This window comes from Mustela putorius, unplaced genomic scaffold (genome assembly GCF_011764305.1).
Source record: "Mustela putorius furo isolate JIRA1106 unplaced genomic scaffold, ASM1176430v1.1 tig00000460_pilon_pilon_pilon, whole genome shotgun sequence".
Classification (NCBI taxonomy): domain Eukaryota; kingdom Metazoa; phylum Chordata; class Mammalia; order Carnivora; family Mustelidae; genus Mustela; species Mustela putorius.
Window position 1 is genome coordinate 24,283,173 of NW_025421389.1, and position 27,074 is coordinate 24,310,246.

General features: G+C 39.3%; 1 protein-coding gene across 1 annotated transcript in view; it reads left to right on the plus strand.

Annotated features, from left to right (window-relative positions):
* Nucleotides 1-10,263: 10,263 nt before the first annotated feature.
* Nucleotides 10,264-27,074, plus strand: part of LOC101675074 (NXPE family member 4) — a 44,539-nt gene continuing 27,728 nt past the window's right edge. Inside the window, 1 exon segment of the mRNA XM_004828337.2 lies at nucleotides 10,264-10,428. Coding sequence (XP_004828394.2) covers nucleotides 10,264-10,428 — 165 coding nt within the window.

Here is a 27,074-nt window from a genome sequence, read left to right on the forward strand (position 1 = left end):
AATACAACATCCAGTTCTCATCACAACTAGTGCTCTCCTTAATCTCCATTACCTATTTCACCCATCCCCCACCTCCATCTTTGCTCTAGGAACCATCTTGTTTGTTCTTACAGATTAGAGTATGTTTCTTGGTTTGCCTCTCCCCACCCCACCCATGATTGTTTTGTTTCTTAAATTCCACATGAGTAAAATCATATTTTATTTTTCTTTCTCTAACTTATACTATATCATAATAAAGGGAACAATCCAATAATGTCTAACATTTATAAACATTTATGCACCCATCACGTATCTCTCTCTCTCTATTTATCTATATATGACATAATGACAGAGAACAGTAGGAAAAAAATGAGGGGCCCCTGGATGGCTCCCGTGGTTTAGTGTCTGCCTTCAGCTCAGGTCATGATTTCAGGGTCCTGGAATTGAGCCCTGGATCAGGCTCCCCACTTTGCAGGGAGTCTGCTTGTGCTTCCTCTTTGCCCCTCTCCCCACTTGTATTTTCTCTCTCTCTCTCTCTCTCTCTCAAATAAATGAAAATTTTTTTAAAAGTAAAATAATGAAATCAAGAGATGGTTCTTTGAAAAGATAAACAAAGTTGACAAATCCTTAGCCAGACTCAAGAAGAAAAAAAAAAGAACCTAAATAAAATCAGAAATGAGGAAGAAGTAACAACTGACACAACAGAAATACAAAGGGACAAGATTCAACATCCATTAATGATAAAAACTTTCAACAAAATCAGGATAGAGGGAACATACCTGAACATTATAAAGGCCATATACAAGAAACCCAAGGCTAACATCTTCCTTGAGGTTGAAAAGCAAAGCTTTCCATATAAAGGTCAGAAACAAGACAGGATTTCAACTGTCATCACTTTTATTCAACATAGTACTGTAAAAGTCCTGGCCAAATCAGAGAGGAAAAAGAAATGAGGCATCCATAATGGTAAAGAAGTTAATCTGTCACTGTTCACAGACAACGTTATACTGTCCGAAGAAAATCCTAAAGATTCCACCAAAAAAACTACTAGAAAATAATGAATGAATTCAGTAAAGTGGGATGAAATAAAATTATTAGCCAGAAATTTGTAGTGTTTTTATACACTAACAACAAAGTAGCAGAAAGTGAAATTTAAAAAGAAACACACTATTTACAAATACATCAAAAAGAATAAAATATCTAAGAATAAACCTAGCCAGAGATGAAAGACCTGTACTCTGAAAACTCTATAAACGAGTAATGAAAGAATTTGAAGGTGACACAAATGGAGAAATAGTCCCATAGATTGGAAGAACTGATATTTTCAAGTGTCCATATTACCCAGAACAATCTACAAATTCAATGCAATCCCTGTCAAGATACCAATAGTATTTTTCCCAAAACTAGAACAAATAATACTAAAGTTTGTATGGAACCGCAGAAGAACCTGAATAGCCAAAGCAATCCTGAGAAAGAAGAACAAAGTTGAAGTATGATAATCCCAGATATCAAGGTATACTACAAAGCTATAGTATCAAAACAGTATAGGACTGGTGCAAAAATAGATACATAGATCAGTAGAACAGTACAGAGACCCAAGAAATAAACCCACATACATGTAGCCAATCCATCTATGACAAAGGAGGAAAGAATATGCAATGGGGAAAAGACAGTATTTTCAATGAATGGTGCTGGGTGAATTGGACAATCATATGTAAAATAATGAAAGTGGACTACATCCTAAACCATACATAAACATAAACTCAATGGATTAAAGACCTAAATGTGAGACCTGAAACAATAAAAATTTTAGAAGAGAACATAGGCAGCAGTTTTTCTGACATCAGCCATAGCAACCTATTTCTGGTTAGGTTTCCTAAGGAAAGGGAAACAAAAGTATAAATAAAATATTGGGACTACATCAAAATAAAAATTTTTTGCACAGCAAAGGAAATCAACAAAATAAAAAGATAACTTACGAGATGGGAGAATATACCTGTAAATAATATATCTAATAAGGGGTAAATATCCAAAACACATAAAGACCTCCTACAGATCAACACCAAAAAGCCCCAAACACTCCAATTAAAAAATGGGCAAGGACCTTAATAGCCGTTTTCCCAAAAAGGACATACAGATTGCCAAGTGACACATGAAAAGATGCTCAAAATCACTAATCATCAGAGAAAGGCAAATCAAAACCACAATGAGATATCCCCTCACATCTGTTAGAATGGCTAAAATCAAGAAGATGAGAAACAACAAGCGTTGACAAGGATGTGGAGAAAAAGGAACATTGACTACTGTTGGTGAGAATGCAAGTTGAGCTAGCCACTATGGGAAACAGTATGGAGGTTCCTCATAAAAATAAAAATACCATGATCCAGTAATTCCACTACTGGGTATTTACTCAGGGAAAATGAAAACACCCAATGACGTTTATTACAGCATTATTTACTGGATAGATGAATGGATCAAAATTAGATGGTCTGGACCAGTGTTTCAAGGTGGGGTGGGAAAGTAAACCACATCATTCCCCAGCCTTCCTGCAGCTCCTCCCCATGGCCATTCACAGTGTCAGGGTGGAGCTTTCCTTTGTTACCCTGTCTTCATCTCTCTGGCCATTCTCTTTGTTCAGTGGCTGTTCAGTCAGCCCTCACTTGTTCCTCAGGAGGAATTTTTCTATTTTTAGATGTAGTTCAGGCTCTTCCTACATTTCCATCTTGAACCAGAACACAATTTATATATATATATATATATATATATATATATATATATATATTATCTTTTCTCTTGTTGATGAAGTATATCATGTTGATTAGTCTGTGAATATTGAACCCCACCCCCACCCCCTGCATCCAATAATACAAATGTTATGCTCAGTGGTGTCACGGAATTCCCTTAACTTTTTCTCCTATTTATTATTCTTTTTTCTTTTTGTTGGTTTTTTCTTTTTTTTCTTTTTGTTCAGCTTAGTTGCTTTCCATTACTCTATCTTCTAGCTTGCTGCTACATTTTCCTGCTTCCTCTAGTGTACTACTTACTGCTTCTATTGTATTTTTAATTTTAGTTATTGAGTTCATCATCTATAATTGGGTCTTTTTTATATTTTCTATCTCTTTGTTGAAGATTTCAGTGAGATTGCATTCTTTTCTCAAGTCCAGTGAGTATCTTTATGACCATTACTTTAACTACTCTATTAGTCATGTTCCTTATCTCCATTTTATTTAATTCTCTTGTTGTGATTGGTCCCTTTGTTTCATTTGGGGCATATTCCTCTGTCCCCTCATTTAGTCTAACTCTGCGTCTGTTCCTATGTGTTAGGAAAGTCCGCTATATCTTCTGATCTTAAAATAGTGGTCTTGAGATAGAAGAGATCCTGCAATGCCCAGTAGTGCCATGTGCCCTATTTATCAGAATCTGTTGCTTTGGCGGTATCGCCTATGTGTGTTACGTGTGCCCTATTGTTGTGGGTGAGCCACTTTGTCCTTCAATCCAGTCATCTCAATGGTTTTCTTTGCTAGTTGTGGGCAGGGTTTGGTCCCTGTGCTATTGCTGTGCCTTGGGCTTGACTTTGGTTGAATCAGATGTTTGTTGGTGGGCAGGGCTTGCAGTCAGACCAGATGTCTGCCAGTGGTGTATCTGTTGAGGTTGCAGTGATCCCAAACTACCAGCCTCCCTCTGGGCCATCTCTTTTGAAGTGTTCGTTCATAGATGGGGCTTGTAGTTAGACCCGGTATCTTCCCCCAACCTATTGCTGTAGCTGCAGTTGAACTTGTGTAGGTAGTTATTTCCCACCCCACCCTCACCCCCAGGCAGGACTGCCTTCGGGGTGGTGCTGGCCACTGTCAGGTGTGCTTGCACAATGCTATGCTTGTGGCATCACTTAGGATGGATGCCTACCAACTGATATGGGTTGGATGGGGTGGCTTCACAGGAGATTGTGGGGCTGGGGTACATTAATAGGGTATACACTGGTCTGCTTTGGGGAAGAGACCTGGAACTACTTTTGAGGAGCTCCTGCCTAGGAGGGGCAGGTTGGATGGGTAGATCCAGGTGGGGCACATTGTTAGCAAGAAAGGTGGAGAATGCTTGCTCAGGTTCCCTTACAAAAGCCTCTCGGGATAATTCAGGGAAGCACCCTACAATTTTGTGCCACTCCACTTCTGGCAAATATCTCATTCAACCAAAGTCAAGCCCAAGGCAGAGCAACAGCACAGGGACCAAACCCTGCCCACAACCTTTATCTAGGCTGGTGGGCAGTGAAGAGAAATCATAGAAGCCAGCTCTTTTGTTTTTTGAGAACTCTCCTAAAGATTCCTGCCCCTCCTGCACAAGGTCTGACATTAGTAAATAAATCCCCTTTCTGTAGACCCCCAGGCACGTTTCAAACTGTCCTTTCTGTGCTGTATCCCAGTGGTTGTTGGTTATACTGTCTTTTTATGGGTAGGGACTCAGTTTCCCATCTCCTTCCAGCTCTCCCAGAGCAAATCCCACTGATTTTAAAGTTGCTAATGTTAAGCCGCAGTGATTATAAAAACTCACAAAGTTAAGTCCTCTGTTTTTCAAAGCCATATATTATGGGGATTTGTCTTCCTAGTGTAGGTCTCCTGTGCCTGAAGTGCCTAGTGTGAGGCCTGCTCTTCTCCTTGTCCATACTTTCAATGCCCCTCTTTCTTGTGGTTATTCTCACAGGTTGGTTAGTTCCCAACTGGGTCTCTACCCTTCTTACAGATTTTCAATATGTCTTCTTTCTACAAGTAGCTGTGGAGAATCTGTTCTGCCAGTCTTCAAGTCATTTTATGAGTTATTTATGCTGAAGTAGTTGTTACCTAGGTGTACCCATGGGATGAGTTCAGCTTAGGATCTTCCTACTCTGCTGTCTTCCCGTCCCATTTTTTTGTCCCTTTGTTCCTTCTTCACTGCTTTCTTTTGTATTATGTGAATGTTTTCTATTGCAACTCTTAATTCCTTTGGTGATGTTTTTACTATTTAAAAATTTTTAATGGTTGTTCTGACAATTACCTTATGCAATAGATCCTGGTGATCTGTGGTAATGGTGTTCTATTGTGTGTGTGTGTGTGTGTGTACATACATGCATGCATTGTTATGTCAATTCAGATTACTCTTTGAGTCACTTATTTTCACTCTGAAGAATTCCCCCTTACTCTTTCTTGTAAGGCAGATCTGTTAGCTATGGATTCTCTCCATTTTTATTTCTCTGGGAATGCCTTTTATTTCTTAACCCTTAATTTTGAAAAATGGTTTTGCTGGGTAAAAGATACTGGCTGATGAGTTTTTTTTGTTTTTCCCATCTCAGTACTTTAAATATATCATTCCAGTGCCTTCTTGCTCCATTGTTTCTGATGCAAAAGCAACTGTTAATCTTAGTATGATTCTCTTGTACATGACCGGTCATTTTTCTCTTTCTGCTTCTTGGATTTTCCATTTGTCTTTCAACATTTTTTTACTGTTTTGTGTCTGGATGTGGACCTTTGTATACTATTCTATTGGAAGTTGGTTGAAATTCCTGGATGTATAGATTTGTGTTTTTAATCAAATTTGAGAAACTTCCAATCATTATTTCTTCAAATTTTTTTTTTACTTTTTTCTTCCTCTCTTCTCCTGTGGTTCTCCCATTATGTATGTGTCATTGCTTTTAAGTTGTACCGCATATCCCTAAGGATATTTTCTCTCTCTCTTCTTCAGAATGTATAATCCCTATCAATTTATCTTCAAATAAGCTAATATGCTTACTTAAATCTATTAAGGACCACTAGTGGACCTTTTAGTTATTGTCCTTTTCAACTCTAGAATTTTCTTACACTTGTTTTTTTTAATAATTTCTCTGAATTGATCTTTAATGAGATTTTGTCAAAATACCCTTCTCTCTAGAAACAAATTTTCCCTTACCTTATTCCTTTAACATATTTATAACTGTTATTTTGAAGATTTTTTCTACTAGATCTGACACCTTGACCCTCTTTGAGGCCATTTCTTTCTTTCTTTTTTTTTCCCTTCCCCAATCCTACTTTCCTGTTTCTTTGCATGGATCATATTTTTTTGTTGTTGAAAACTGGGCATTTTAGATAATATATTGCAGTAACTTTATGTTCTAATCTCCGCCTATAAATCGTGATGTTGTTGTTTGCTTGTTTATTTGTTTAGCGACTTGGCAGGACATTTTAGAAAAGCCTGTTTTTCCTGGGGTATGCAGATACTGATGTTCGTCCTCAGAAAGTCTAATCTTGGGCATTCATGTAATCACTCTGAGATGACAGTGGTTTTATCATGGTTCTCCTTTACCGTCTCTTATCTGGATCTTTCTGTTAAGCTCTCTGCTTCTGTGGGTATAACACGGAGCTGCTTGTCCAAATTTGAAGGGTCCCACAATGAAACTAAATCAATAAGCCCAGGGTCCCTAGGAATGCATCCAAAGATTTGGAGAATATTGTGAAATATTTTAACATTGTGGGTTATCTGGTGTAAGTAGTTTTGAATCTATCCTGAGTTGGTAGCTCCATATCTCATTCAATTAATCTCTCTGTCTTGAGAATAGATCAGTTCAGTTAAAGGGTTGTGTCTCATGTCAGGGGATGGTGACCTAACCCAAGTTAGGTCTATATGATGCAAGTGTGTGCACCAGGTATTGAATAAGGAGAAAAAGTAATTGTTTCAGATTTCATAAATCTATATTTAATAAAGTATTTCATAAATGTATACTTTACCAAATTGTTGGAAGCCAGAGTTAGCTTATTGGAAAATTCCCTTTAATCTGGAAAACAAAAGATTAAAAAACCAGCAGTGTTTTAAATGGAGGTCATAAAAAATTATAATCATCCTAATCTGTTCACTCAGTCATATGTAATTAATCATTGATCTTTTGTTAGCAGTTTTATGAATCCCCTTTTTCCTTAGAGTTCTGAATTTTTACCCAGTTCTGTGGTATGACCTAAAATTATCAGAAACTTGTACTTGTCAGAGACCTCTCCATGAATCTCCTTGAAGATGAAGTACTCTTGCAAAAGCATCAGAGTAAAACAATAACTGTTTATAAATGACAAAATGACCTAAAAATGTCAATGGTTAGAGATCTGATGAGAGTTTATTATAATGCAATTGACAAAGAAATTTGATTATTTCTGTGACATATATTTTAAAATAACTGGAATTATGACTGGTAACGTTACACATTTGACTTTTAGGAATTTCATGTAACTTCTTGAACACTTATATTAATAATATATATCTATACGAGGATATTTATAAAAAGGTATAGCATTATTTCTTATTTGAGTATACATTCCATGTAATTTAACACATCAAATAAGTCTAGTTTAATGTCTCCTTTTATAAAGAGAGAAAACAAAATTTTTAATATGTTCCAGGGACTCTGAAAACTCTCAAAGTTCCAGTTCAAAAAGACTTCATTTAATCTTGATTTGAGAAAGTTTGTCAAAAGTACCAAAATGTTTTGGATGTGTGACTAAATAAGATCAGAGAACATTATGAAACAATACTCATTATTTAACCAAAATGACAAGAGATCTTAAAGGCAAATACAGAAGGTTACATAATTTTATGCAAACCTAGCTCTTAATATTGAGAAGACAGTTTTCTTAAGTAATCAAAAACCTGATTAAGACAACATGAAACACGGGAAATTATTTTGATAAGACACAAATCTTGGCTTTCTAGTCTGATTGTTTAAGAGGTAAAAATCTTCCATAATCTCTTATCAGAAGCAAACCAATACTCCAAGAAAACTTTGTTCTTTTAGCAGGTCCAAGAAAATTACATAAGTGTGCTACTGATAGTAAAGCTTTAAAAAAAGAGAAATCCATGTAATAATGATTCAATTTTAGCTAACTTGACCATACATAGTAAAAGTCTCTCTCTCTCCTCCCCAAGTTGCTATACCACTTTGTTCTTTATTTTCCTTCCCATTCTGAGAACACCAGCTTTACTTTAAAATAAAATGACTTTTTGTTTCCCTTCACAAAAATGTATCTCCATCCTTCATACCTTTTGTGCTCAAAAACACATCCTATTCCCCTTGCATAGGTTCTTTTATTATTTCTAAACGTTTTAATCACATATGTCAATTAGAAAGCTTAGCCTTTAAAAACCTTAATTTCAAGTAAAAAGTAAGAAGTAAGCAACTGTGAACTGTTACGCCAATTTTCTTTAGATTGATAAAATTATGAGTAAATTTTAAAATTTCTAGAAACGTTTCTTCAGAGCACAGTATTTCAGTGTGGCACAAGGCATGTTCATTCATCCACCCAAATATCATTAGTTTCTCTGTGTGACTAGGGGATGGAAGGCAAGCTGAGGACAAAGCAGAAGCTGACAGCCCACTACACACACCTGTGGTATGTAGATGACATTCCTCAGTCACTCCTGACTGCCCTAATCGGAAAACAGTTAACATGTAGAGATCACCATCCTGCAAGACCCCTCAGTTCACAAATGTCTTAGTGATCTACAAAAACAAAACATTTCTATCAATAACCCAGCTTCCAGAAGGAAATCTAGTTAGAATTAAATGTCCTTATAACCTGCAGGCCATTGACAGATACTGGAAGCAGGCAGAATGTAAGTTTCCTCTGAGAAGTTCCTAGTTATCTTCATGTTAATGCCTTGCTAGAGGGAAAACCAGCCTTTACTTGACAAGGGCAAGGTCTGGGTATCCTGGGAGTCTTCTTTAACATGTGAAAATCCTTTCAAAACCTCCCTTTTTCCTTACCTCCCCTAATCCCATAGTATATAATGAGCCACACATCACAACCCTGGGGCAGCAGCTCTTTCCACCCACAGGTCCTGTCCCCTGCATTAATAAACCACCATTTTCACCAAAGACGTCTCAAGAATTTTTTTCTTGCCCGTGGGCTCCAGACTCCATCCCACTGAACCTCATCTCTATTCCAAAACCCCATCATCTGTACTAAGAGATCAAAAGTAGGTAGACAAACCTGCTTAGTAATTAATGTTTTAATATTTTAACTTATATGGAAATGATCTAGGCACTCAGGGAGCTCCCATCATTTAATTTAACTGAGCAACATTCTAAAATTAGAAGTAACCAAAGGTTTGGGAAACTATTTTTAAGTAGACATACCATAAATAATTCCCAAAAAGGTCACCTAAAAACTTAGCTGGCTAAAAAGCTGTCTAAATCACTTGATCCCAACAATTCTGATTAGACGACCCATGAAAATTTCATTAGACAGTTCACAAAATCACCTGTTACCCCAACAAATTTTTTGCCAACAAATTTTGTAATAGAAATAACATAAAATTATTTGACTAATAAATTCGGGTGGAATAAAAGATGTTTATCTGCATTATATTTAAGGCATACCTACTTTAAATAAATGAAACTAACTAGTTTTATTTACTAAAGATTGTCCCAGATCATGTGAACTTTAAATGAATTGGGTTAGTTTCTCTATTTCCGATTTTTAGGAACACTTAATTTTATGTGCTTATTTTAAGCTGATTAAATAGAGTTGTTTTATAGCTAAATTTGGCAATCCCGTCCAAAGGTAGGAAAATAGTACACATCTGCAACATACCCATATAGACACAGACAGGCTCCAGCATAAATCTTAAAGGTTACATTCCAGAATTTTAGCCTAGAATTGGATACAATATAAAACTCAGTAGTTTATAAATAACAGTTGAATCCAAGTAGCGTCTGGCAGAGGAAAAAGTAAAGATTACCCACTTCAGTGGATAAAACTTGTTACTAATTGTGGAAACTTTAAAAATTTATATTTGTCCTTGACAGGGAAACTTAAAGAGGCTGTGGACTAGATTTTGGGCAAAAGAGCTCTTTTAGCAGTTATATTTTAAAAGGCCTCTTTTGGTTTGGGGTTTGAGGTTTTTGTTTTTGTTTTTCCCTTCATTCTCCAGTGATTGTGAGCGGAGCTTTAAGTTATCTCCTGGGATGTTTACATTTCAAAGTCATGGTAAGATTTACATCTTCAAGGGACTGAGAAAGAAAATGTAAATTTTATCCTAGGAGGTTTAGTGCGGTTTTTTGGATCCTTTTGGCAGTCCCAATTAAAATGTAATAGTGTCATCCTGTAATTAGGGGAGTGCCATGTAAAGAATAATTCTCTGGACTCAAGGTCAAGTGGGGCATCTTCAGAGTTGGAAACAAAGAGGGGTCAGTTGGGTCCCTATTTAGGGAAATGATAAAACCCAGGAATATGCAGGAGGAGGAGGGTTTTTCATTAATGTTTTCTATTCACTGAGAGCCCTCTCTGTGTCGCTGTGATGGAAGTACCAGGTAATAAATATCCAAGTGACAAGTGGAAGGACTCTGGTTTGCCGGTCAATGGCTCTAAGGGGGCTCCGCCTTCCCTTTTCCGCTTTCCCTCAGCAGGGGCCTCAATAACCCTGTCAGCTCTTCCCTTGGTGACAGGAATGAATGCCTCAGGGGTATGATGCTCAGTTCTCGTCCACTCAGGAAAAAGCCAAAGAGTCTTGGAATCTGTGGTATCTTGGAGGAAATGAACATTAAGCCTAGATGGATCTTTAAGGAAGTTATAGATGGTAGGGTTTTTAGAGACACTGCCCAGTTCATACATTTCATTCACTGTGAGTAAAAATCTAGACCCTGTTCCAAACAAACAAAAAATGCACGATAGCCAACTAGCTCTCCTCTCTCCTTCCTGCTGCATAAAATCTTTAAGAAAGGTTTAAGTTAAGGTATAGTTTTTTATTTCAGTTTCTGTTGTTTTTATCTGGTTACTTTAATTACATGTTGTTATCAGAAATGTTTGGATAATGTCACTGCGAGGCTTCCTTAATAGGTGGTTGCTTTCTTTTCTAGAGTGTCCCAAGAGATTTCTCAAGCATTGGGGTCGGCCTGCATTAGCCTGTTATGCACAGTGTTTTGGAGAGCCCCAGGCCTCTGGAGTGTAATAATAGAGTCTTGACATGTTGGCATATGGCACTGAGTCATGTCCAGGAAGCATTCACCAGGTTTTGCATTTATCAGAAAGTTGGCCTACTTCCTCAGGGTTCTTGGGAGGCACCGCACATTTGTATACGTCCGCTAATTTGTTAACAACATCACACCAGGGATTGGACCTATGATATCCCATGGGGCCAGGGGATGAAGAGTAATAGTAATGAGGGAAGTGGTGACAGAGAGACCATAAGCCTCTGTGTATTTTCCCTCTGGTGCTACCACTATTTTCTGGTTGTAAGGCTCTTCCACTCTTCTGGGTTAGGACACATATTCCAAGCGTAACCCACTAACTCAGTGGCCACAAGTGGAAATCTCCTGTCCTCCTCACCTACAGGAATGTTTTCCTTGTACCTTTAGCCCGGAACCCCTCTGTGTGCTATGACAATAGCCTTATAATCCAAACACCCTCACTATCTATCCTTGGCCTTGAGGCATGAAGGACGGACCCTTATGCACACTAATATTCAACTAAGGCCTTTATTGTCTCATTGACTGTGTGGCCTTGATCAGTCTGGTCTGGGAATATATTAAATTATTACAGTGGTCATGACCTTTGGGTTGGATAGAGCAGGCAACACGCTACCTAGGCAGTATGCAAATCACATCGCAGCCTGACAGACCCTCCAGCGAATGGGACTCTTTTTCCAAAGGGCTAGGTGCCTAGTCAAGCAAGTTTCAGGAATAGGGCATTCCCCGGACTAATCCCAATTGTTTTGTGCCAGTACCAGGCTATCAATAACCAATGCTGGGGTTAGACCAACCCTTGTAGTTCTTGCAATAAACATCAAGAAACCTTGAAAAGGAAAGGTTTATTTACAGAATCTGGACATTATACAGCATACCTGGGGCCACAAAGATCATGGGAAGTAGAGAAAAAGATGGGATATGAAGTTCTGCTTTTACTGGGGATGAGGATAGGGGCTTAGAGTTTCACAGGCTCATTCTTTATTGGTGAATTTAAAACACAGAAACAGGAATTTACAGTGTGGGAAGAGGAAAAAAAAAAGGAAGTGGCGCAAATGGCCGGTTATTGAAATCAACAAAGATCTCTAATACAAAGACACCTCCTTGGGGAAGGTGGCCTGCTTCTTTATCTAGTTGAGTGACTAGCCCTGTGTTTAGTAGAGATAGCCATCTCTGAAGTGGGGGTCTCAGCAATCAAAGCCTGAACCAGGCACTTGTGTTACCAAAAACAAATCAAAACCCTCTCAGGGTCTACACTATGAGATGGGTGTGTGATATGTTCAGGGGTGTGTTTTCGATGTGTTTTATGTATCAATATGTAGATTGTAAATGCAGGTTGGTGCTTCTTTTTCCTTTGGTAATTTTGTCCATCAGTACTGAACAAAAATTCAGCTCATATAAAGGCTATTTATATGAAAGAACATAAATACAGTAAGAGAGCTTTCCACTATGAGCTGGAATTCCAGCTACTGGGAGTCTGTCACGGGCATACAGTAGCAATCTAGAGTGGAAGTTGGGTCTCTAGGACCTCTTTAGAAATTATTTGGCAAAACTATGTCAAATCATCAGAGAAAGACAATTATCATATGATTTGCCTGATATGAGGAACTTGAGAGGCAACGTCGGGGTTTTGGGGGGTAGGGAAGAAATCAATGAAACAAGTTGGGATTGGGAGGGAGACAAACCATAAGAGACTCTTAATCTCATAAAACAAACTGAGGGTTGGCGGGGGAGGGAGAGAGGGGGGAGTTACAGACACTGGGGAGGGTATGTGCTATGGTGAGTGCTGTGAAGTGTGTAAACCTGGCGATTCACAGACCTGTACCCCTGGGGCTAATAATACATTATATGTTAATAAAAAAAAAATTTAAAAAACAACTACGCCAAATAATGATTTTTTTAATTTCAATTCAATTAGCCAACATAGAGTATATCACTAGTTTTTGATGCGGTGCTCAGTAATTCATTGCATATAACACCCAGTGCTCCTCACATCATGTGACTGATTTTTAAGATCCAGAAACTCGGGGCGCCTGGGTGGCTCAGTGGGTTAAAGCCTCTGCCTTCAGCTTGGATCATGATCCCAGGGTCCTGGGATCAAGCCCCACATCACAGGCTCTCTGCTCAGCAGGGAGCCTGTTTCCCTTCCTCTCTCTCTACTTGTGTCTACTAGTACTGTCTGTCCAATGGATAAATTAAAAAAATCTAAAAAAAAAAAAAAATCCAGAAACTCAAGGTCAAAGTGGTTTTATGATGTAATAAAGACTACATGGCTGATTAAACAATGAATTTAGGACAAAACAGGTCTCTCACCCACCAGTCCAGTGAATTTCACTTCCACCATGTTATTGTATCTGGAAAAAAAAACCCCAACTCTTTTGGACTGAGAGTCCATAGATAATATTTGAAAACAAATAAGAACTGATGTGAGAGTATATATTTTAAATCTCAATAGTTCTCATTGGAATTATTTGGGAAATCTTCCCCACCCTCAAATTAAGGGTAATTGTGGAGTTGTGGGACTTTCACTATAAAGCAAACCCTGGCACAGGCTCCAGGTGAGAAAGGAATGTTGTAAAGCCGAGGACGCCGCTGTGTGTGGGGAGATGGTCTTAAAAAGAGGAATGGACCTGCTCCTGGGGAGTACAGGTGTTCGTTTTCCATGCTTTGGTTCTTCGAAAACAATCAGGGTCTTAATGAGAGGGGGTCAAGTCTGAGGTCTGGAGCAGTCCGCAAATCATAACGAAGGCGGTAGGGACGATGGGTAGAATGGCATGGCTGTCTGAAGATGGGGAATGAGTCTTTGGAAATCTGGAAAATGTGCCGCAGGGCCAAATAAGACCGACTGCTGGGTGGTTTTTCCTAAGATGCTGGACAGTATAGAACAAACAGAGACTTCAGAATCAGAAAGATGCACATTCACTTCCTGACCCCGTGACCAGCTCCGTCTCTTTTCTAGTAAAATGAGGATAATAATACCTGCACAGAAGTTCATCATGAAGGTACAGGTTTCATTGCAAGTAAAGGCCCTTGGGCATTGTCTCCTTAGGATAAATGGTAGCTTTATTTAGCGTCAGACTATGTAGGAGGGAGCAGTTCCTCTAACTTTGATGTTCTCAGCTCTCCTTTGAGTTCCTGGACTCTGACCCAGACTTTATTTCCATGTTTGCCACCTACGCACTCTGCCCTTATGACTCCAGATTTTGAATTATTTTTAACTCATCACATTATCCCCCACCTACACAGAGTCTAACAGTCTGTTCTGGACCTCCATGTCCCATTGAGTTAACACTCAATGCTAACTATGTGGGGTTCAGAGAAGTTGTCAGAATATGTTAAAAAGTACAGGTCTCTTTGCATGCTTTGAGATCTTTGGACTTTTCACACCCCTTCATTTCTTTTCTTTCTTTCTTTTTTTTTTTTTTTTTAAGATTTTATTCTTTTACCCTACAGACAGAGATCACAAGTAGGCAGAGAGGCAGGCAGAGAGAGAGGAGGAAGCAGGCTCCCCACCGCACAAAGAGCCCGACGCGGGGCTCGATCCCAGGACCCCGGGATCATGACCTGAGCCGAAGGCAGAGGCTTTAACCCACTGAGCCAACCAGGCGCCCCACACCCCTTCATTTCTAACACTGATAAATTGAGTACTGATATAACCCTCATTACAGTATGGCTACCGATGGGGTTAAAATCATCACCTATGTTCATAATACTTTAAACTTTGAGTGAATTTGGGACATACCTTTTTCTTAACGGATCATCCAGCTGGAATAGGCTTACAACCCTACCATTATAATTGAAGAGATTTGGGGTGGGGGGAATCAGCATTTCAAATTATTTAGCATATAACTGGCTGAGAAAATATTTTTGAAAATCGCCAACATTTTTTGGATTTATCTTAAGTATTATATTCTGTATTTTACCAAGATAATAGTATTACTGCAAAGTAGGTAGGAAAGGTATGGCAAACCTATTATAAGCATCTATAATAAAACTCTAATTTGTGATTTTATGGGGAAATGGGTGTCTAAGATAATATATGATGTCATGTGTTTAAGTGTGTACTACTATGTATGTACCTTTAAGAGAGCAGTACCTTCAAGGAGCTCCTTTTCATCACGGTGTACAGAACAGCCTGACAGCAGATGTGGAAAATGACATACTGTCCAGTTTTCTTTTTTTTAGGCCAGTTTATCGAGGCATAATTTACAGAGAGTAAAATTCAGCATTTTTCATATATAGTTCAGAGTTTTGACAATGTGACCATTACCACAATTAGATGTAGAGCACTCCATCACCCAAAACCCCATCCCATGTTCCTTTGCGGCCCCTACATGCCGTGTGTCTATCAGCAGTGTGTTCCTTTTCACTGACGAGTATTTTTCATTTTATGGATGTATTCCCATTTGTTTACACAGCTTAAGGACACTTGGGTTATTTCCAAGTTTTGGCAGTTTTGAATATAAAACATTCATGAATGGGTTTTTGTATGAACATAAGTTTTCTTTTCTCTTGGGTGGTGGTCATGCTGATAAGTATGATGTCTGTCTATTTTTAACATTATAAGAAATTGCCAACCTGTTTTCCATAGAATCTGCACCATTTTTGCATCTTCTTTATCCTTCATCAGTCGATGGACATTTGGGCTCTCTCCATGGTTTGACTATTGTTGATAATGATGCTGCAAACATTGGGGCACATGTATCCCTTCACATGTGTGATTTCTTTTTTTTAAGATTTTATTTACTTATTGGAGAGAGAATGAGTGAGAGAGAGCATGAGAAGGAGAAGGTCAGAGGGAGAAGCAGACTCCCCAAGGAGCTGGGAGCCCTATGTGGGACTCGATCCTGGAGGTCCGGGATCATGACCTGAGCCAAAGGCAGTTGCTCAAGGAACTGAGCCACCCAGGTGCCCCACATCTGTGTTTTTATATCCGTTGTGTAAATACCCAGTAATGCAATTGCTGGATCATAGGGTAGCTCTATTTTTAAATTTTGAGGAACCTCAATACTGTTCTCCAGAGTGGCTGTACCAGCTTGCATTCCCACCAACACAAGAGGGTTCCCTTTTCTCCACCAGCTTGCATTCCCATCAACACAAGATGGTTCTCTTTTCTCCACATCCTCGCCAACATCTGTTGTTTCTTGTATTGTTAATTCTAGCCATTCTGACCAGTATGAGGTGGTGTCTCATTGTGGTTTTGATTTATATTTCCCTGATGATGATGAGCACTTTTTCGTGTGTCCATTAGACATCTGGATGTCTTCTTTAGAAAAGTTTCTATTCATGTCTTCTGCCCATTTCTTAACTGGATTTTTTTGTTTTTTGGGTGTTGAGTTTGATAAGTTCTTCAAACCCTTTATCAGATATGTCATTTGCAAATATCTTCTCCCATTCTATAGGAATGTTTTAGTTTGCTGTGCAGAAGCTTTTCATCTTGTCCCAAGAGTTCACTTTTGCTTTTGTTTCCTTGCCTCCAGTTTCTGGTAAGAAGTTGCTGTGGCCACGGTCAAAGAAGTTGCTGTCTGTGTTCTCCTCTAGGATTGTGATGGTTTCCTATCACACATTAGGTCTTTCATTCATTTTGAGTTTATTTTTGTGTGTGGTGTAAGAAAGTGGTCCAGTTTCATTCTTCTGCATGTTGGGGTCCAGTCTTCCCAACACCATTTGTTGAAGAGACTCTCTTTTTTCCATTGAATCTTCTTTCCTGCTTTGTCAAGGATTAGTTGACCATAGAGCTGATGGTCCTCTTCTGGTTTTCTATTCTGTTCCATTTATCTGTATGTCTGTGTTTGTGCCAGTACCATACTGTCTTGATGACTACAGCTTTGTAATAGAGCTTGAAATTAGGAATCGTGATGCTGCCAGTTTTGTTTTTCCCTTTCAGGATTGCTCAGGGTATTTGGTGTCTTTTGGGATTCTGTACAGATTTTAGGATCATTCAATTTCTGTGAAAAAAAGTTGATGGTATTTTGATAGGGACTGCATTAAATGTGTAGATTGCTTTGGGAAGTATAGACATTTTAACAATGTTTGTTCTACCAATCCAGGAGCTTGGAGTGGTTTTCCATTTCTTTATGTCCTCTCCAATTTTTTTCCCAAGTGTTCTGTAGTTTTCAGAGTACAGATCTTTTAACTCTTTGGTTAGGTCTATTCCATGATATCCTATTGGTTTTGGAGCAGGTAAATAGGATCAATTTCTTGATTTCTTTTTCTGCTGCTTCATTATTGATATATAGAATACAATAGATTTCTATACACTGATTTTACATCCTGTGACTTTGCTGAATTCTGTAGTTTTTGTTTGTTTGTTTGTTTTTAAGACCATGTCATGGACGTGTAGTAGTATCTCATCATGATTTTAATTTTTATTTCCTAAATGTCGAGGGATGTTAAGCATCTTTTTAGATGATCATTTTGCCATTGTTAATGAAATGAATAAGCTTTCGCTCACTCCTTAATTGGATTATTTTCTTATTGAATCTTGGGAGAATGTGTGTGTGTGTATGTGTGTGCATGTGTTTATTCTTTCTCGTCTGAGTCCAAAGGCTTGAGAGCTGGAAACATATCTGGGGGCAAGAAGAAATAGGTATCTCATTTTAAGTAGTGAGACCAAATTCACCATATCTTCACATTTGTAGTCTCTTCTGGCCTCAGTGGATAGGATGATTTCTGTTTACACTGGTGAGGGGTGAGGGCAAGAGTGATCTTTACTCAGTCTACTTGGAATCATTAATTCCTTCTAGAAACACCCTCCTAGATATTCCCCTAAATAAAACTTTACCAGCTATATGGGAATTTTTTAGCCCAGTCAAGTTGACACTTAAAATTAACCATCACAGCTCTCAGAGACATAGTTCACGCCCGTGACTGTCCCTGTCTGATAATTCCAAATCTGGGTCATCTTTAAGACCAAATTTGTTGTTTGCCTTGCTCTTTACCATGGATTATTTTTCTTTGTTCATTTTGTGTGTTTGATTTTTTTTTGATTGCCAAACATAAAGTTGAGAACAGTATACACTGAAATAAATACTATATTTATGCACAGAAAAGTTATACCCGTTCTCCAAGGCCATTAGTGTGTGTGTTGGGGAAGGGGGAATCACTTAGTCTAGGCAGGAATTGAGGTGGATTTGGGTTTTTGTTGTTGTTATGATGACTTGGTTTCACCATTGGCTTCAAAATTCTCTGAACCTACTGGTATTTAGGGTGGATATCATTTCAAGAAAGGGTTTTTCTCAGTGGTCCTATTTCGTTCTTAGTGTTCTCCTTCCCTGTGTCTTACAACGCGTCTTTCTCCAAGTTCTTGTTCTTCCCTGATGGTTGATGGTTGTTGCTTTTCACTTGGTGCTGTCTGCCCTACTGGAGAAAAGAAGTGGGACTCTCTGGGTTCTGACTCAGCCTCAGTCTTAGGCATGCTTTGTGTCCCTAGGTTGGGTGGGGGTTGGAGTGGCTTTCTCAGGGATCCTGCCTCCCTCCCCTCAGCATTAGGAAATCTCTAAAGGTCTGGGTCCAGGTCAGTTTCCTGCCCCACCTCCACCCCCAAGAGCACACAGTTTTATTTCTCCTCCATTTCCCCAGCTATAGTCTGTCTTCATAGGTGCTCTAGAAAGGCTACGGTTCATGGTCCTTTCCCAGCAGCATAAGGCCTTAGTTCTTAGTGGGGGAGGATGCAGGGGAGACTTTGCATCTTTCCCATCAAGGAGCTTCTCTCTCCTGCAGGCCTGCCCCCACTGAGGAGGCTTTGTCCAGTCTTCGGCACAGACCCCAGTATAGACATAGACTGACCACTCTTCTGGTCAAGAAGAGAAGAGTGGTCAGTAAGTATCCTATGTCTTTACTCCTAAGACTTCTGTTCTCTCACACACTCAGCCCACACTCAGCCTTTAACAATTTTTTTTAATGTAACTAAATTCTTGTTACTTGTTACTCGCTGTTCCCTCAAAAGTCAGTTTTGTGTCCCTTTTGTCCTTGGAAGTACTCTTTCATTAGATTTTAAGTTAGATAGTTGGTCTGTGGTCCAGTTTCTGGTTAAGTTAAGCAAGAGTTAGCATTTGGTAGATCATCTGGATTTTTCCTCTCGCTGTGGGAGTAATAGTGTTCCTGCTGGCTAAATATATCGAGGCTGAAGTTAGAAGTCCTCTGGGGTTTCTGTTAAAAGATATAAAACTGTTTTAGAGAGATAAGATCCTTGAACCAGAGAAGAAAACTCTGATTTTGTTGTTGTTGTTGTTGTTGTTGCTGTTGAATTTGTTTATTTATTTTGAGGGTGAGAGAGAGAAAGAGAGTAGGAGAAGGGGCAGAGGGAGAGGGAGAGAGAGGATCCCAAGCAGACTCCCTGCTGAGCACAGAGATGAGGCAGAGCTAGAGGCCATGACCGGAGCTGAAACCAAGAGTTGGACACTGAGCCACCCAGGAGCCACAGAAGACCCTAATTTAAAGAAAAACCATGCTCTGTCTGCTGATTGGACACTGTCTACAACTAACAGTAAGTAATTGCATGCTTTCTTCCTTTTGGAGAGAGGAAGATGATGGCATTAAAGAGATTGATACGTTTTGCTCAGAATGTAAATTTGAGACTGTATATTAATTTCTAACTGAAAAGAGTATATTCATCTAAATTAGTGGACAGTATACTATAGTAATTGCTAGGACAGAGGTTCTTAATGTGTGTGTGTGTGCGTGTGTGTGTGTGTGTGTGTGTGTGCGCGCGCACATACCATAGAATCCTTTCATGATTTCTGGACCTTAAATGTATTATTAAATGTATAGGACTTCAAAGAAAACCAATTACATCAAATTACAGTTTTCAAAGTATTTCAAAATCTGCTGTAGACCTATATGCCCTTCTATTTACCACATTAAATAAAAATATCTAACGTTAAGTCAAATAACTACAATTTCAAAGTAGTAATGGGAGTAAATACTGTTTTATGATATCTGCAACTGTGATATGATTCAAAATATTTGCGATTTCTAATCATGTGAATGTTAGATATCGCTAATATTCTGGCACTATTGTAGAGTCGAAAAAATTTTTAATGCTGAATTTTAGCAAGACTTTAGTGAAAATGAAATTTAATCTTTTTTTTTTCCAGCCAAGGTCACACCCTCCTTTGATTCCTATCTATGGATGCCCCAAGGGGATCCTGGATTAAATGGTCTCTGTGCTGAAGCAGAGAGCCATCAAAAACAATCCAGGGTAAATATAACACTGTATGTTAACTGTACTGGAGTTAAAATTTTAAATAAAAAAACAATCAGGTAGAGGAAAGTCAGAGAAGGGCTTCCTTCCAGGTGGAGGTCACAATATCTAGAAAAATATGCAGTTGGGTATGAGTGTAGCACATTCAGAGAACTGAAAGTAGTTTTGTATTTTGGAGCACAACTGTCATTACCCTAGTTACCTTCTACTGAGAACTTTTTAGAAGCAGAGTACTGTGTTAAGTATATTAAAAACACTCATGTAATTAAGTCCTCACAACCTCTCTTTGAGATAAACATACCTGATTCCCATTTTACAGATGAGGAAACTGAGGTCCAAAGAATTTTAAATAACTTTCCTAAGGTCACGTAGCTGGTACGTTGTAGAGCATGTACTTAAACCTAAATATCTTTCACTCAAAGCTCAGGAAGGGCTTTGGGTGTGTCTTTGTCTCTGTGGGAGGGAGACCTTCCACTCTGGAAATGCTCCAGAATAAAGTCTTGGAGGCCGTTCTAAGCGTAGATTGTATTGTGGAAACCAACTTTCCAGCTTCATCTCCTGCCTCCTCACATGTTCCGTAGTCACCCTGTGCCACAATTACTCCCAAACGTAACTTGATTTTTGTTACCTTTATGCTTTGTATTTGCTTCTTTCTCTGCCTCGCGTGCTCCAGGCATGTCTCCGTCTCCCGGTTAACTAGAACTCAGAGTGTGTGGTGAGCTCCTCCCTAGCCCGCAAATATAGATGCCAACCGTGTTTAAGAAAGCTTTCTAGAGGCAGGTGGGTGAGAAAGCAGGGTAAAAGCAGTCCTAACAAGAAAAGAGAATACAATATGGAGTACAAGCAGCAAAGGGTAAAATGTTTTTAAAGCTGTCTTCTGGGTCAGAAAAAGAAAGTGGCATCAGAAGAGCAATCAAGAGGAAAATTAGATGATTCACTGCTTGTATAACAAGACTGTTGAGCTTACTGAAAAAAATAAAGGAAGTGTATGCTGACTGAAAAGACTAACACTTCCTTGGACAATTCTGCCTGGGGTTTCAGCCTATATAATATGTTTGTAGAGTTTGTTTCCTTTACATCTCTAATCTTAAATTGTTCAATATCAAACAAGAAAGGTATGTTTTTTAAAATCCCTTTTCCCAAACAGTTTTATAAATTCGAAACTTATAAAACCAGTAAGTATTGGTGTTCATGCTTTATGGAAAATCCTTTTATCAAAAATCCACATATCTAACCCATATTTAATGAGAACCCTTAAAAATGTGCAAGGCACCGTGGGAAGTGTAATGATGAATTGCACAGCAGCAGAACCTCTAAGATGCCACACAGAGGCTGCAAATTTGCATCTCACAGTCATGTATTATTCGCTCCAGATTTTTAGAAATATAAAAAATTCAGGAGATTTCATACATAGTTATCTGGGTTTCTGGTTTCAGTTGGAAAAGCAGTGAGTTGGCTTGCAATCCCAAACAGAATGGGCTAGAGCCAAATGGGCCGCCTTTTACAGACCGAGGCATGCTTTCCAGTGTGCTGATGTCACCACCTTTCTGCCAACACTTGGGAGTCTCAAAAGGCAGATCCATTTTCCATCCTGTTCTCTTTCTCATCCTTCAACTTAAAAGAGTCTACAAGTTGATTCAGTCACTACAATATCCTTCACTTCTATCTCCTTCTTTTCATTCTAACTTCAAGAGTGATTCAAGGACTTGATTCTCTCCTGATGAGAATTTTTATCCTAGCTAACATACACTGAGTAGCCCTCATTTTATTAAGCATTTTACATGGGCCATCTCATTGAATCCTTGCACCAGCCCTGTAGGACGAATTCCATCACAGCCCTTATTTTACGATAGAGAAAACTGACACACTAGAAACTTAATGCACCTGTTCTACATCCCACAGCCTGCAAGTGCAGTAGTCTGACTCTTGAAACTATACTCTTAATCCCACAAATAAATTGTAGAGATAGTTTCAAGCTCAGATACAGGTGGCCTGATGATTTTAAGCCTTTCCAAAGGGTGGGAAGGAATAAAAGGCTGTAGAAAATCATTTTCCATTCCATTTCCATTCCATTCCATTTCCATACAACCTCCATAAATATTCTTTTACAAAAGAGATCTGCCTACTAACTCAAGTGACGTTTCAGAGTCCCCTTTCAATATGACTCCTCTCACCGATTATCCCTCTCCCATCTTGAGTCTTACCAGGGTGCATTGCCCCACAGGGTAAAACACCATAGACGGTAAACAAAAGAACAATTTGAAATACTGGGTTTTTTGTGTTGGAAAAAGTGAATAGCTTTTGCCGTTGGGTAACTGGTCCTTTTGAGGTTCCAACACAATGTCAAGTACTTCAAATCAGCATAAAGAAAGATGGTGTCGGAAAACAGCATGGAGGTTCCTCAAAATGTTGAAAATAGAACTGCCCTATGACCCAGCAATTGCACTATTGGGTATTTACCCTAAAGATACAAACGTAGTGATCCAAAGGGGCACGTGCACCCGAATGTTTATAGCAGCATGTCCACAATAGCCAAACTATGGAAAGAACCTAGATGTCCATCAACAGATGAATGGATCAAGAAGATGTGGTATATATACACAATGGAATACTATGCAGCCATCAAAAGAAATGAAATCTTGCCATTTGCGACAACATGGATGGAACTAGAGCATATCATGCTTAGCGAAATAAGTCAAGTGGAGAAAGACAACTATCATATGATCTCCCTGATATGAGGAAGTGGTGATGCAACATGGGGGCTTAAGTGGGTGGGAGAAGAATCAATGAAACAAGATGGGATTGGGAGGGAGACAAACCATAAGTGACTCTTAATCTCACAAAACAAACTGAGGGTTGCTGGGGGGAGGGAGGTTGGGAGAAGGGGGTGGGTTATGGACATTGGGGAGGGTATGTGCTTTGGTGAGTGCTGTGAAGTGTGTAAACCTGGCAATTCACAGACCTGTACCCCTGGGGATAAAAATACATGTTTATAAAAAATAAAAAATTTAAAAAAAAAAAGAAAGATGGTGTCGTGTTGCTATTCTAACAATGCTCTAATAACTCCTTCTTGGTGTTATCACCTTCATTGTACCACAGGCTTCAAATTCTTTGTTGCCCTATGCTTAGGGTGGGGTCGAAAGGTAGGCAGATCTTTCCTCAGTGTTCCTGCTACATCCTGTGTTCTTGACCATCTCTGAAGCCAATGGCACCATGATGTCCATCCCCAACCCCCTCACAGTAGCAGGCTGCTGTTGTGCCTTTGTCACTGGGTAGCAGTCCTGGAGTGGAGGCAGGAGAGATTCTCTGTTTTCCTGGCTCAGCCCCAGTCTTAGGCAAGCTCTCTGTGCTAGAGTCTTTGAGAGAGCCTTTCAGAACCCCTCCTCCTTCCCGGGGCAGCTGCTCTCTGGCTTGGATTCATGGTTGATCTTGGGTGGAAGTTTCCTGCCCTGCTTACCATGGTAGCAGACCTTCACTTGCTATCAGTGTTGATCCTGGGTCCAGTATGGCTCCTTGTCCCTTTCCTAGGAGTAGAGAATTTGCTCTTTTGCCTCCCTCTCTTTGCAGTAGTGGATTTTTGCTAGTGTCTTGGGGACAAGAGAGCTACGTATCCGTCTCCCAAGGGAGATATATTTCTAATCTTCCTCTCTCAGCAGTGGGGTTTTGTCTGAGCCCTTGGAGCTACAGAGTTCTCAGCCTTTCCTCAAGCAGTTTAAAGCTATTGCTTAAGGCTTGGAAGAGAAGTCTGCAAGGCTTTATACTCATCCCTTAGCAGATACCAGTCACTTCCTTCATGCCTGCACCAAACAGTGGTACCTTCTCAGTCTGCTGCTCAAACCCCAGTCTTCCTCTGGAGCACCAGTGCAAAGCCATGAGGAAGAGCTTATGGGTGACTGTGACCTACTCATTTCTGGTATGCCCAGTTATTTCAAATGAATACACTAAGCCCACGCTTGACCTTGAACAAGTTTCTTCTTTCCTTTCTCTATCACTCTCTTCTCTTTCACCTGTGTTCCAGTGAAGATAAAATGGTTTGTATATCTCAACACTTCTTGAAGGGTTTGTCCCTCTTCTTGTTTTTAGTCTTTTGTTTTTTTTATGAGTATGGTTGACACAGTGTTACATTAGTTTCAGGTGTAAATAGTGATTTAGCTTCTCTGTACCTTATGCTGTGCTCGCCAGAAATGGAGCTGCCATCTGTCACCATGCAATGCTACTACAACAGCGTCAACTATAATCCCTAGGCTGTGCCTTTTATTCATAACCATGACTTACTCACTTGGTAACTGGAAGCCTCTATCTCCCTCTCCCCTTTCCTTATTTTTCCCATTTCCTGAGGCCCCTTTTCTCCAGCAACCATCAGTTCTTTGTATTTATAGATCTGATTCCACCTTTTGTTTATTCATTTGTTTTTTGTTTTTTGGGTTTTTTTAGATTCAACATGAGCAAAATCATATGCTATTTGTCTTTCTCAGTCTGACTTACTTCACTTAGCATAATGCCCTCTAGGTCCATCTCTGCTGTCATAGATAGCATGATCTTATTCTTTTAAAAAGTGCTTAATATTCCATTATTTGTAATAGAATCTATTTATTTATTTATTTATTTATTTATTTCACATCTTCCATATCCATTTGTCTATCTATGAACAGGTTGCTTCCACAATTTGGTGATTGTAAATAATACCACAATAATCATAGGAGTGCATATATCTTTTTGAATTAGTGATTTTGTTTGCTTTGGATAAATACCCAGTAGTGCAGTTAATAATCATATGGTATTTCTATTTTTAAGAGTTACTTATTTTGGAAAGAGAGAGAAAGCAGGGGGAAGGCCAGAAGGAGAGGAAGAGAGAGAATCCTCAAGCAGACTCCCCACTGAGCACAGGGCCCAACCTGGGGCTCAATCCTAGGACACTGAGATTATGACCTGAGCTGAAATCAAGACTCAGCTGCTTAACCAACTGAGCCCCCTAGGCACCCTAGTATTTCTGTTTTTAATGTTTTGAAGAACTTTCATACTGTTCTCTGCAGTGGCTATACAAGTTTTTATTCCTACCAACAGTATGAGGTTTTCTTTTTTTCTACATCCTCTCCAAGACTTGTTATTTTTTGTCTTTTTGATTCTAGCCATTCTGACAGGTATAAGGTGATTTCTCACTGTGGTTTTGATATGATTTTCCCTGATGATTAGTGATGTTGAACATCTTCTCAAGTGCCTGTTAGCCAACTGTATGTCTTCTATTCAAGTCATCTGTCCCCTTTTTTTAAAGATTAATTTATTTATTTTAGAGTGTGTGTGCATGCAAGTTGGTGGGGGGGGGGGCAGAGGCATGGATCCCACAACCCATAAAGCCATGAACTCAGCCAAAACCAAAAATGGGACACTCAACTGACTGAGCCACCCAGGCACCACTCATCTGCCCTTTTTTAAACTGGATTATTTGCTTTTTGCATCATTTGAATGTCTTGCTACTTGAGCTCTCTACTCAAGAAGTTACACTTTTGTATATTATCTGGCTTTTTTCCTGAATGTTAGAATAAGAATGTGTTTTTTGCAGCTTGTTATGTCCTGTAGAAACAGAAGTCTTTATTGACTTAGTAAAATATTACTTTATTAAGGTATATTTCACATATTGTATAATCTACCCATTCCACGCATACAGTTGAACCCTCTTTCAAACTGCATATATATCCACCCACCACCCCTAGAAACCCCGCTTTAGTGATTAGCTGTAACTGAGAGGAGTGTCATAGCCCTGAAGAGTATGTTTAAAACATGGAAAATGGTTGGTAAACATTATCCCAAAGGTAAAAAGACTGTGCAGTGTGCAGTCAAAAAGGGCCCCTGGATCTGTCCTTCTTTTGCAATCTTATAATTACTTCTTCCTAGCTGCCCTCCTGCCCTCAGACCTCCTCCATTTCAACCTATTTTTGTTTCAATGCTATGTACCACCATTACCATGAATCAGTTTTAGAATATTGTCATCACCCCAAGATGACCTTTCTTTTTTTTTTAAAGATATTTATTTATTTATTTACTTATTTAACAGAGAGAGAGAGAGAGAGAGAGAGATCATAAGTAGGCAGAGAGGTAGGCAGAGAGAGGAGGAAGCAGGCTCCCTGCTGAGCAGAGAACTTGATACGGGGCTTGATCCCAGGACCCTGGGATCATGACCCAAGCTGAAGGCAGAAGCTTTAACCCACTGAACCACCCAAGCACCCCCCTCCAAGATGACCTTTCATGCCCATTTACCATTAATCCCGCTTCCCAGCTCATCCTCATCCCCAGCCCAGCAACCACCATGGTAGTTTCTGCCTTTATAGATTTGCCTTTTCTAGAGGCAATTTTTTTCATATTGCAAGTGAAATCATGCAGCACGTAGTCTCCTGTGTCTGCCTTCTTTCACTGAGCACAGTAGACTGGAGGTTCACCAGACCCTGGAATATACAAGTAGTTCCTTCCTTTTTATTGCTGAATACTATTTCATGACATAGATATGCCACATTCTCCAGTGAGCAGACATTCAGGTTTCCTCCAATTCAGAGTTATTGTGAATAATGCTGCTGTGAACATTCATTCACAAATTCATGCATGGCTCATTGAATTTTTTTTTAAGATTTTTATTTATTTATTTGACAGAGAGAGATCACAGTAGACAGAGAGGGAGGCAGAGAGAGAGAGAGAGAAGGAAGCAGGCTCCCCGCTGAGCAGAGAGCCCGACGTGGGACTTGATCCCAGGACCCTGAGATCATGACCTGAGCCGAAGGCAGCGGCTTAACCCACTGAGCCACCCAGGTGCCCCTGGCTCATTGAATTTTTAATTGTTCCTCTTTGTTTTATTATCAGCGGTCACTCAACTATATCAGCTGTGGTCTGTAGGTCAAAAGTGGCCCACATCTTGTTTTTCCAAATAAAACTTTATTGGAACACATCCCAGCA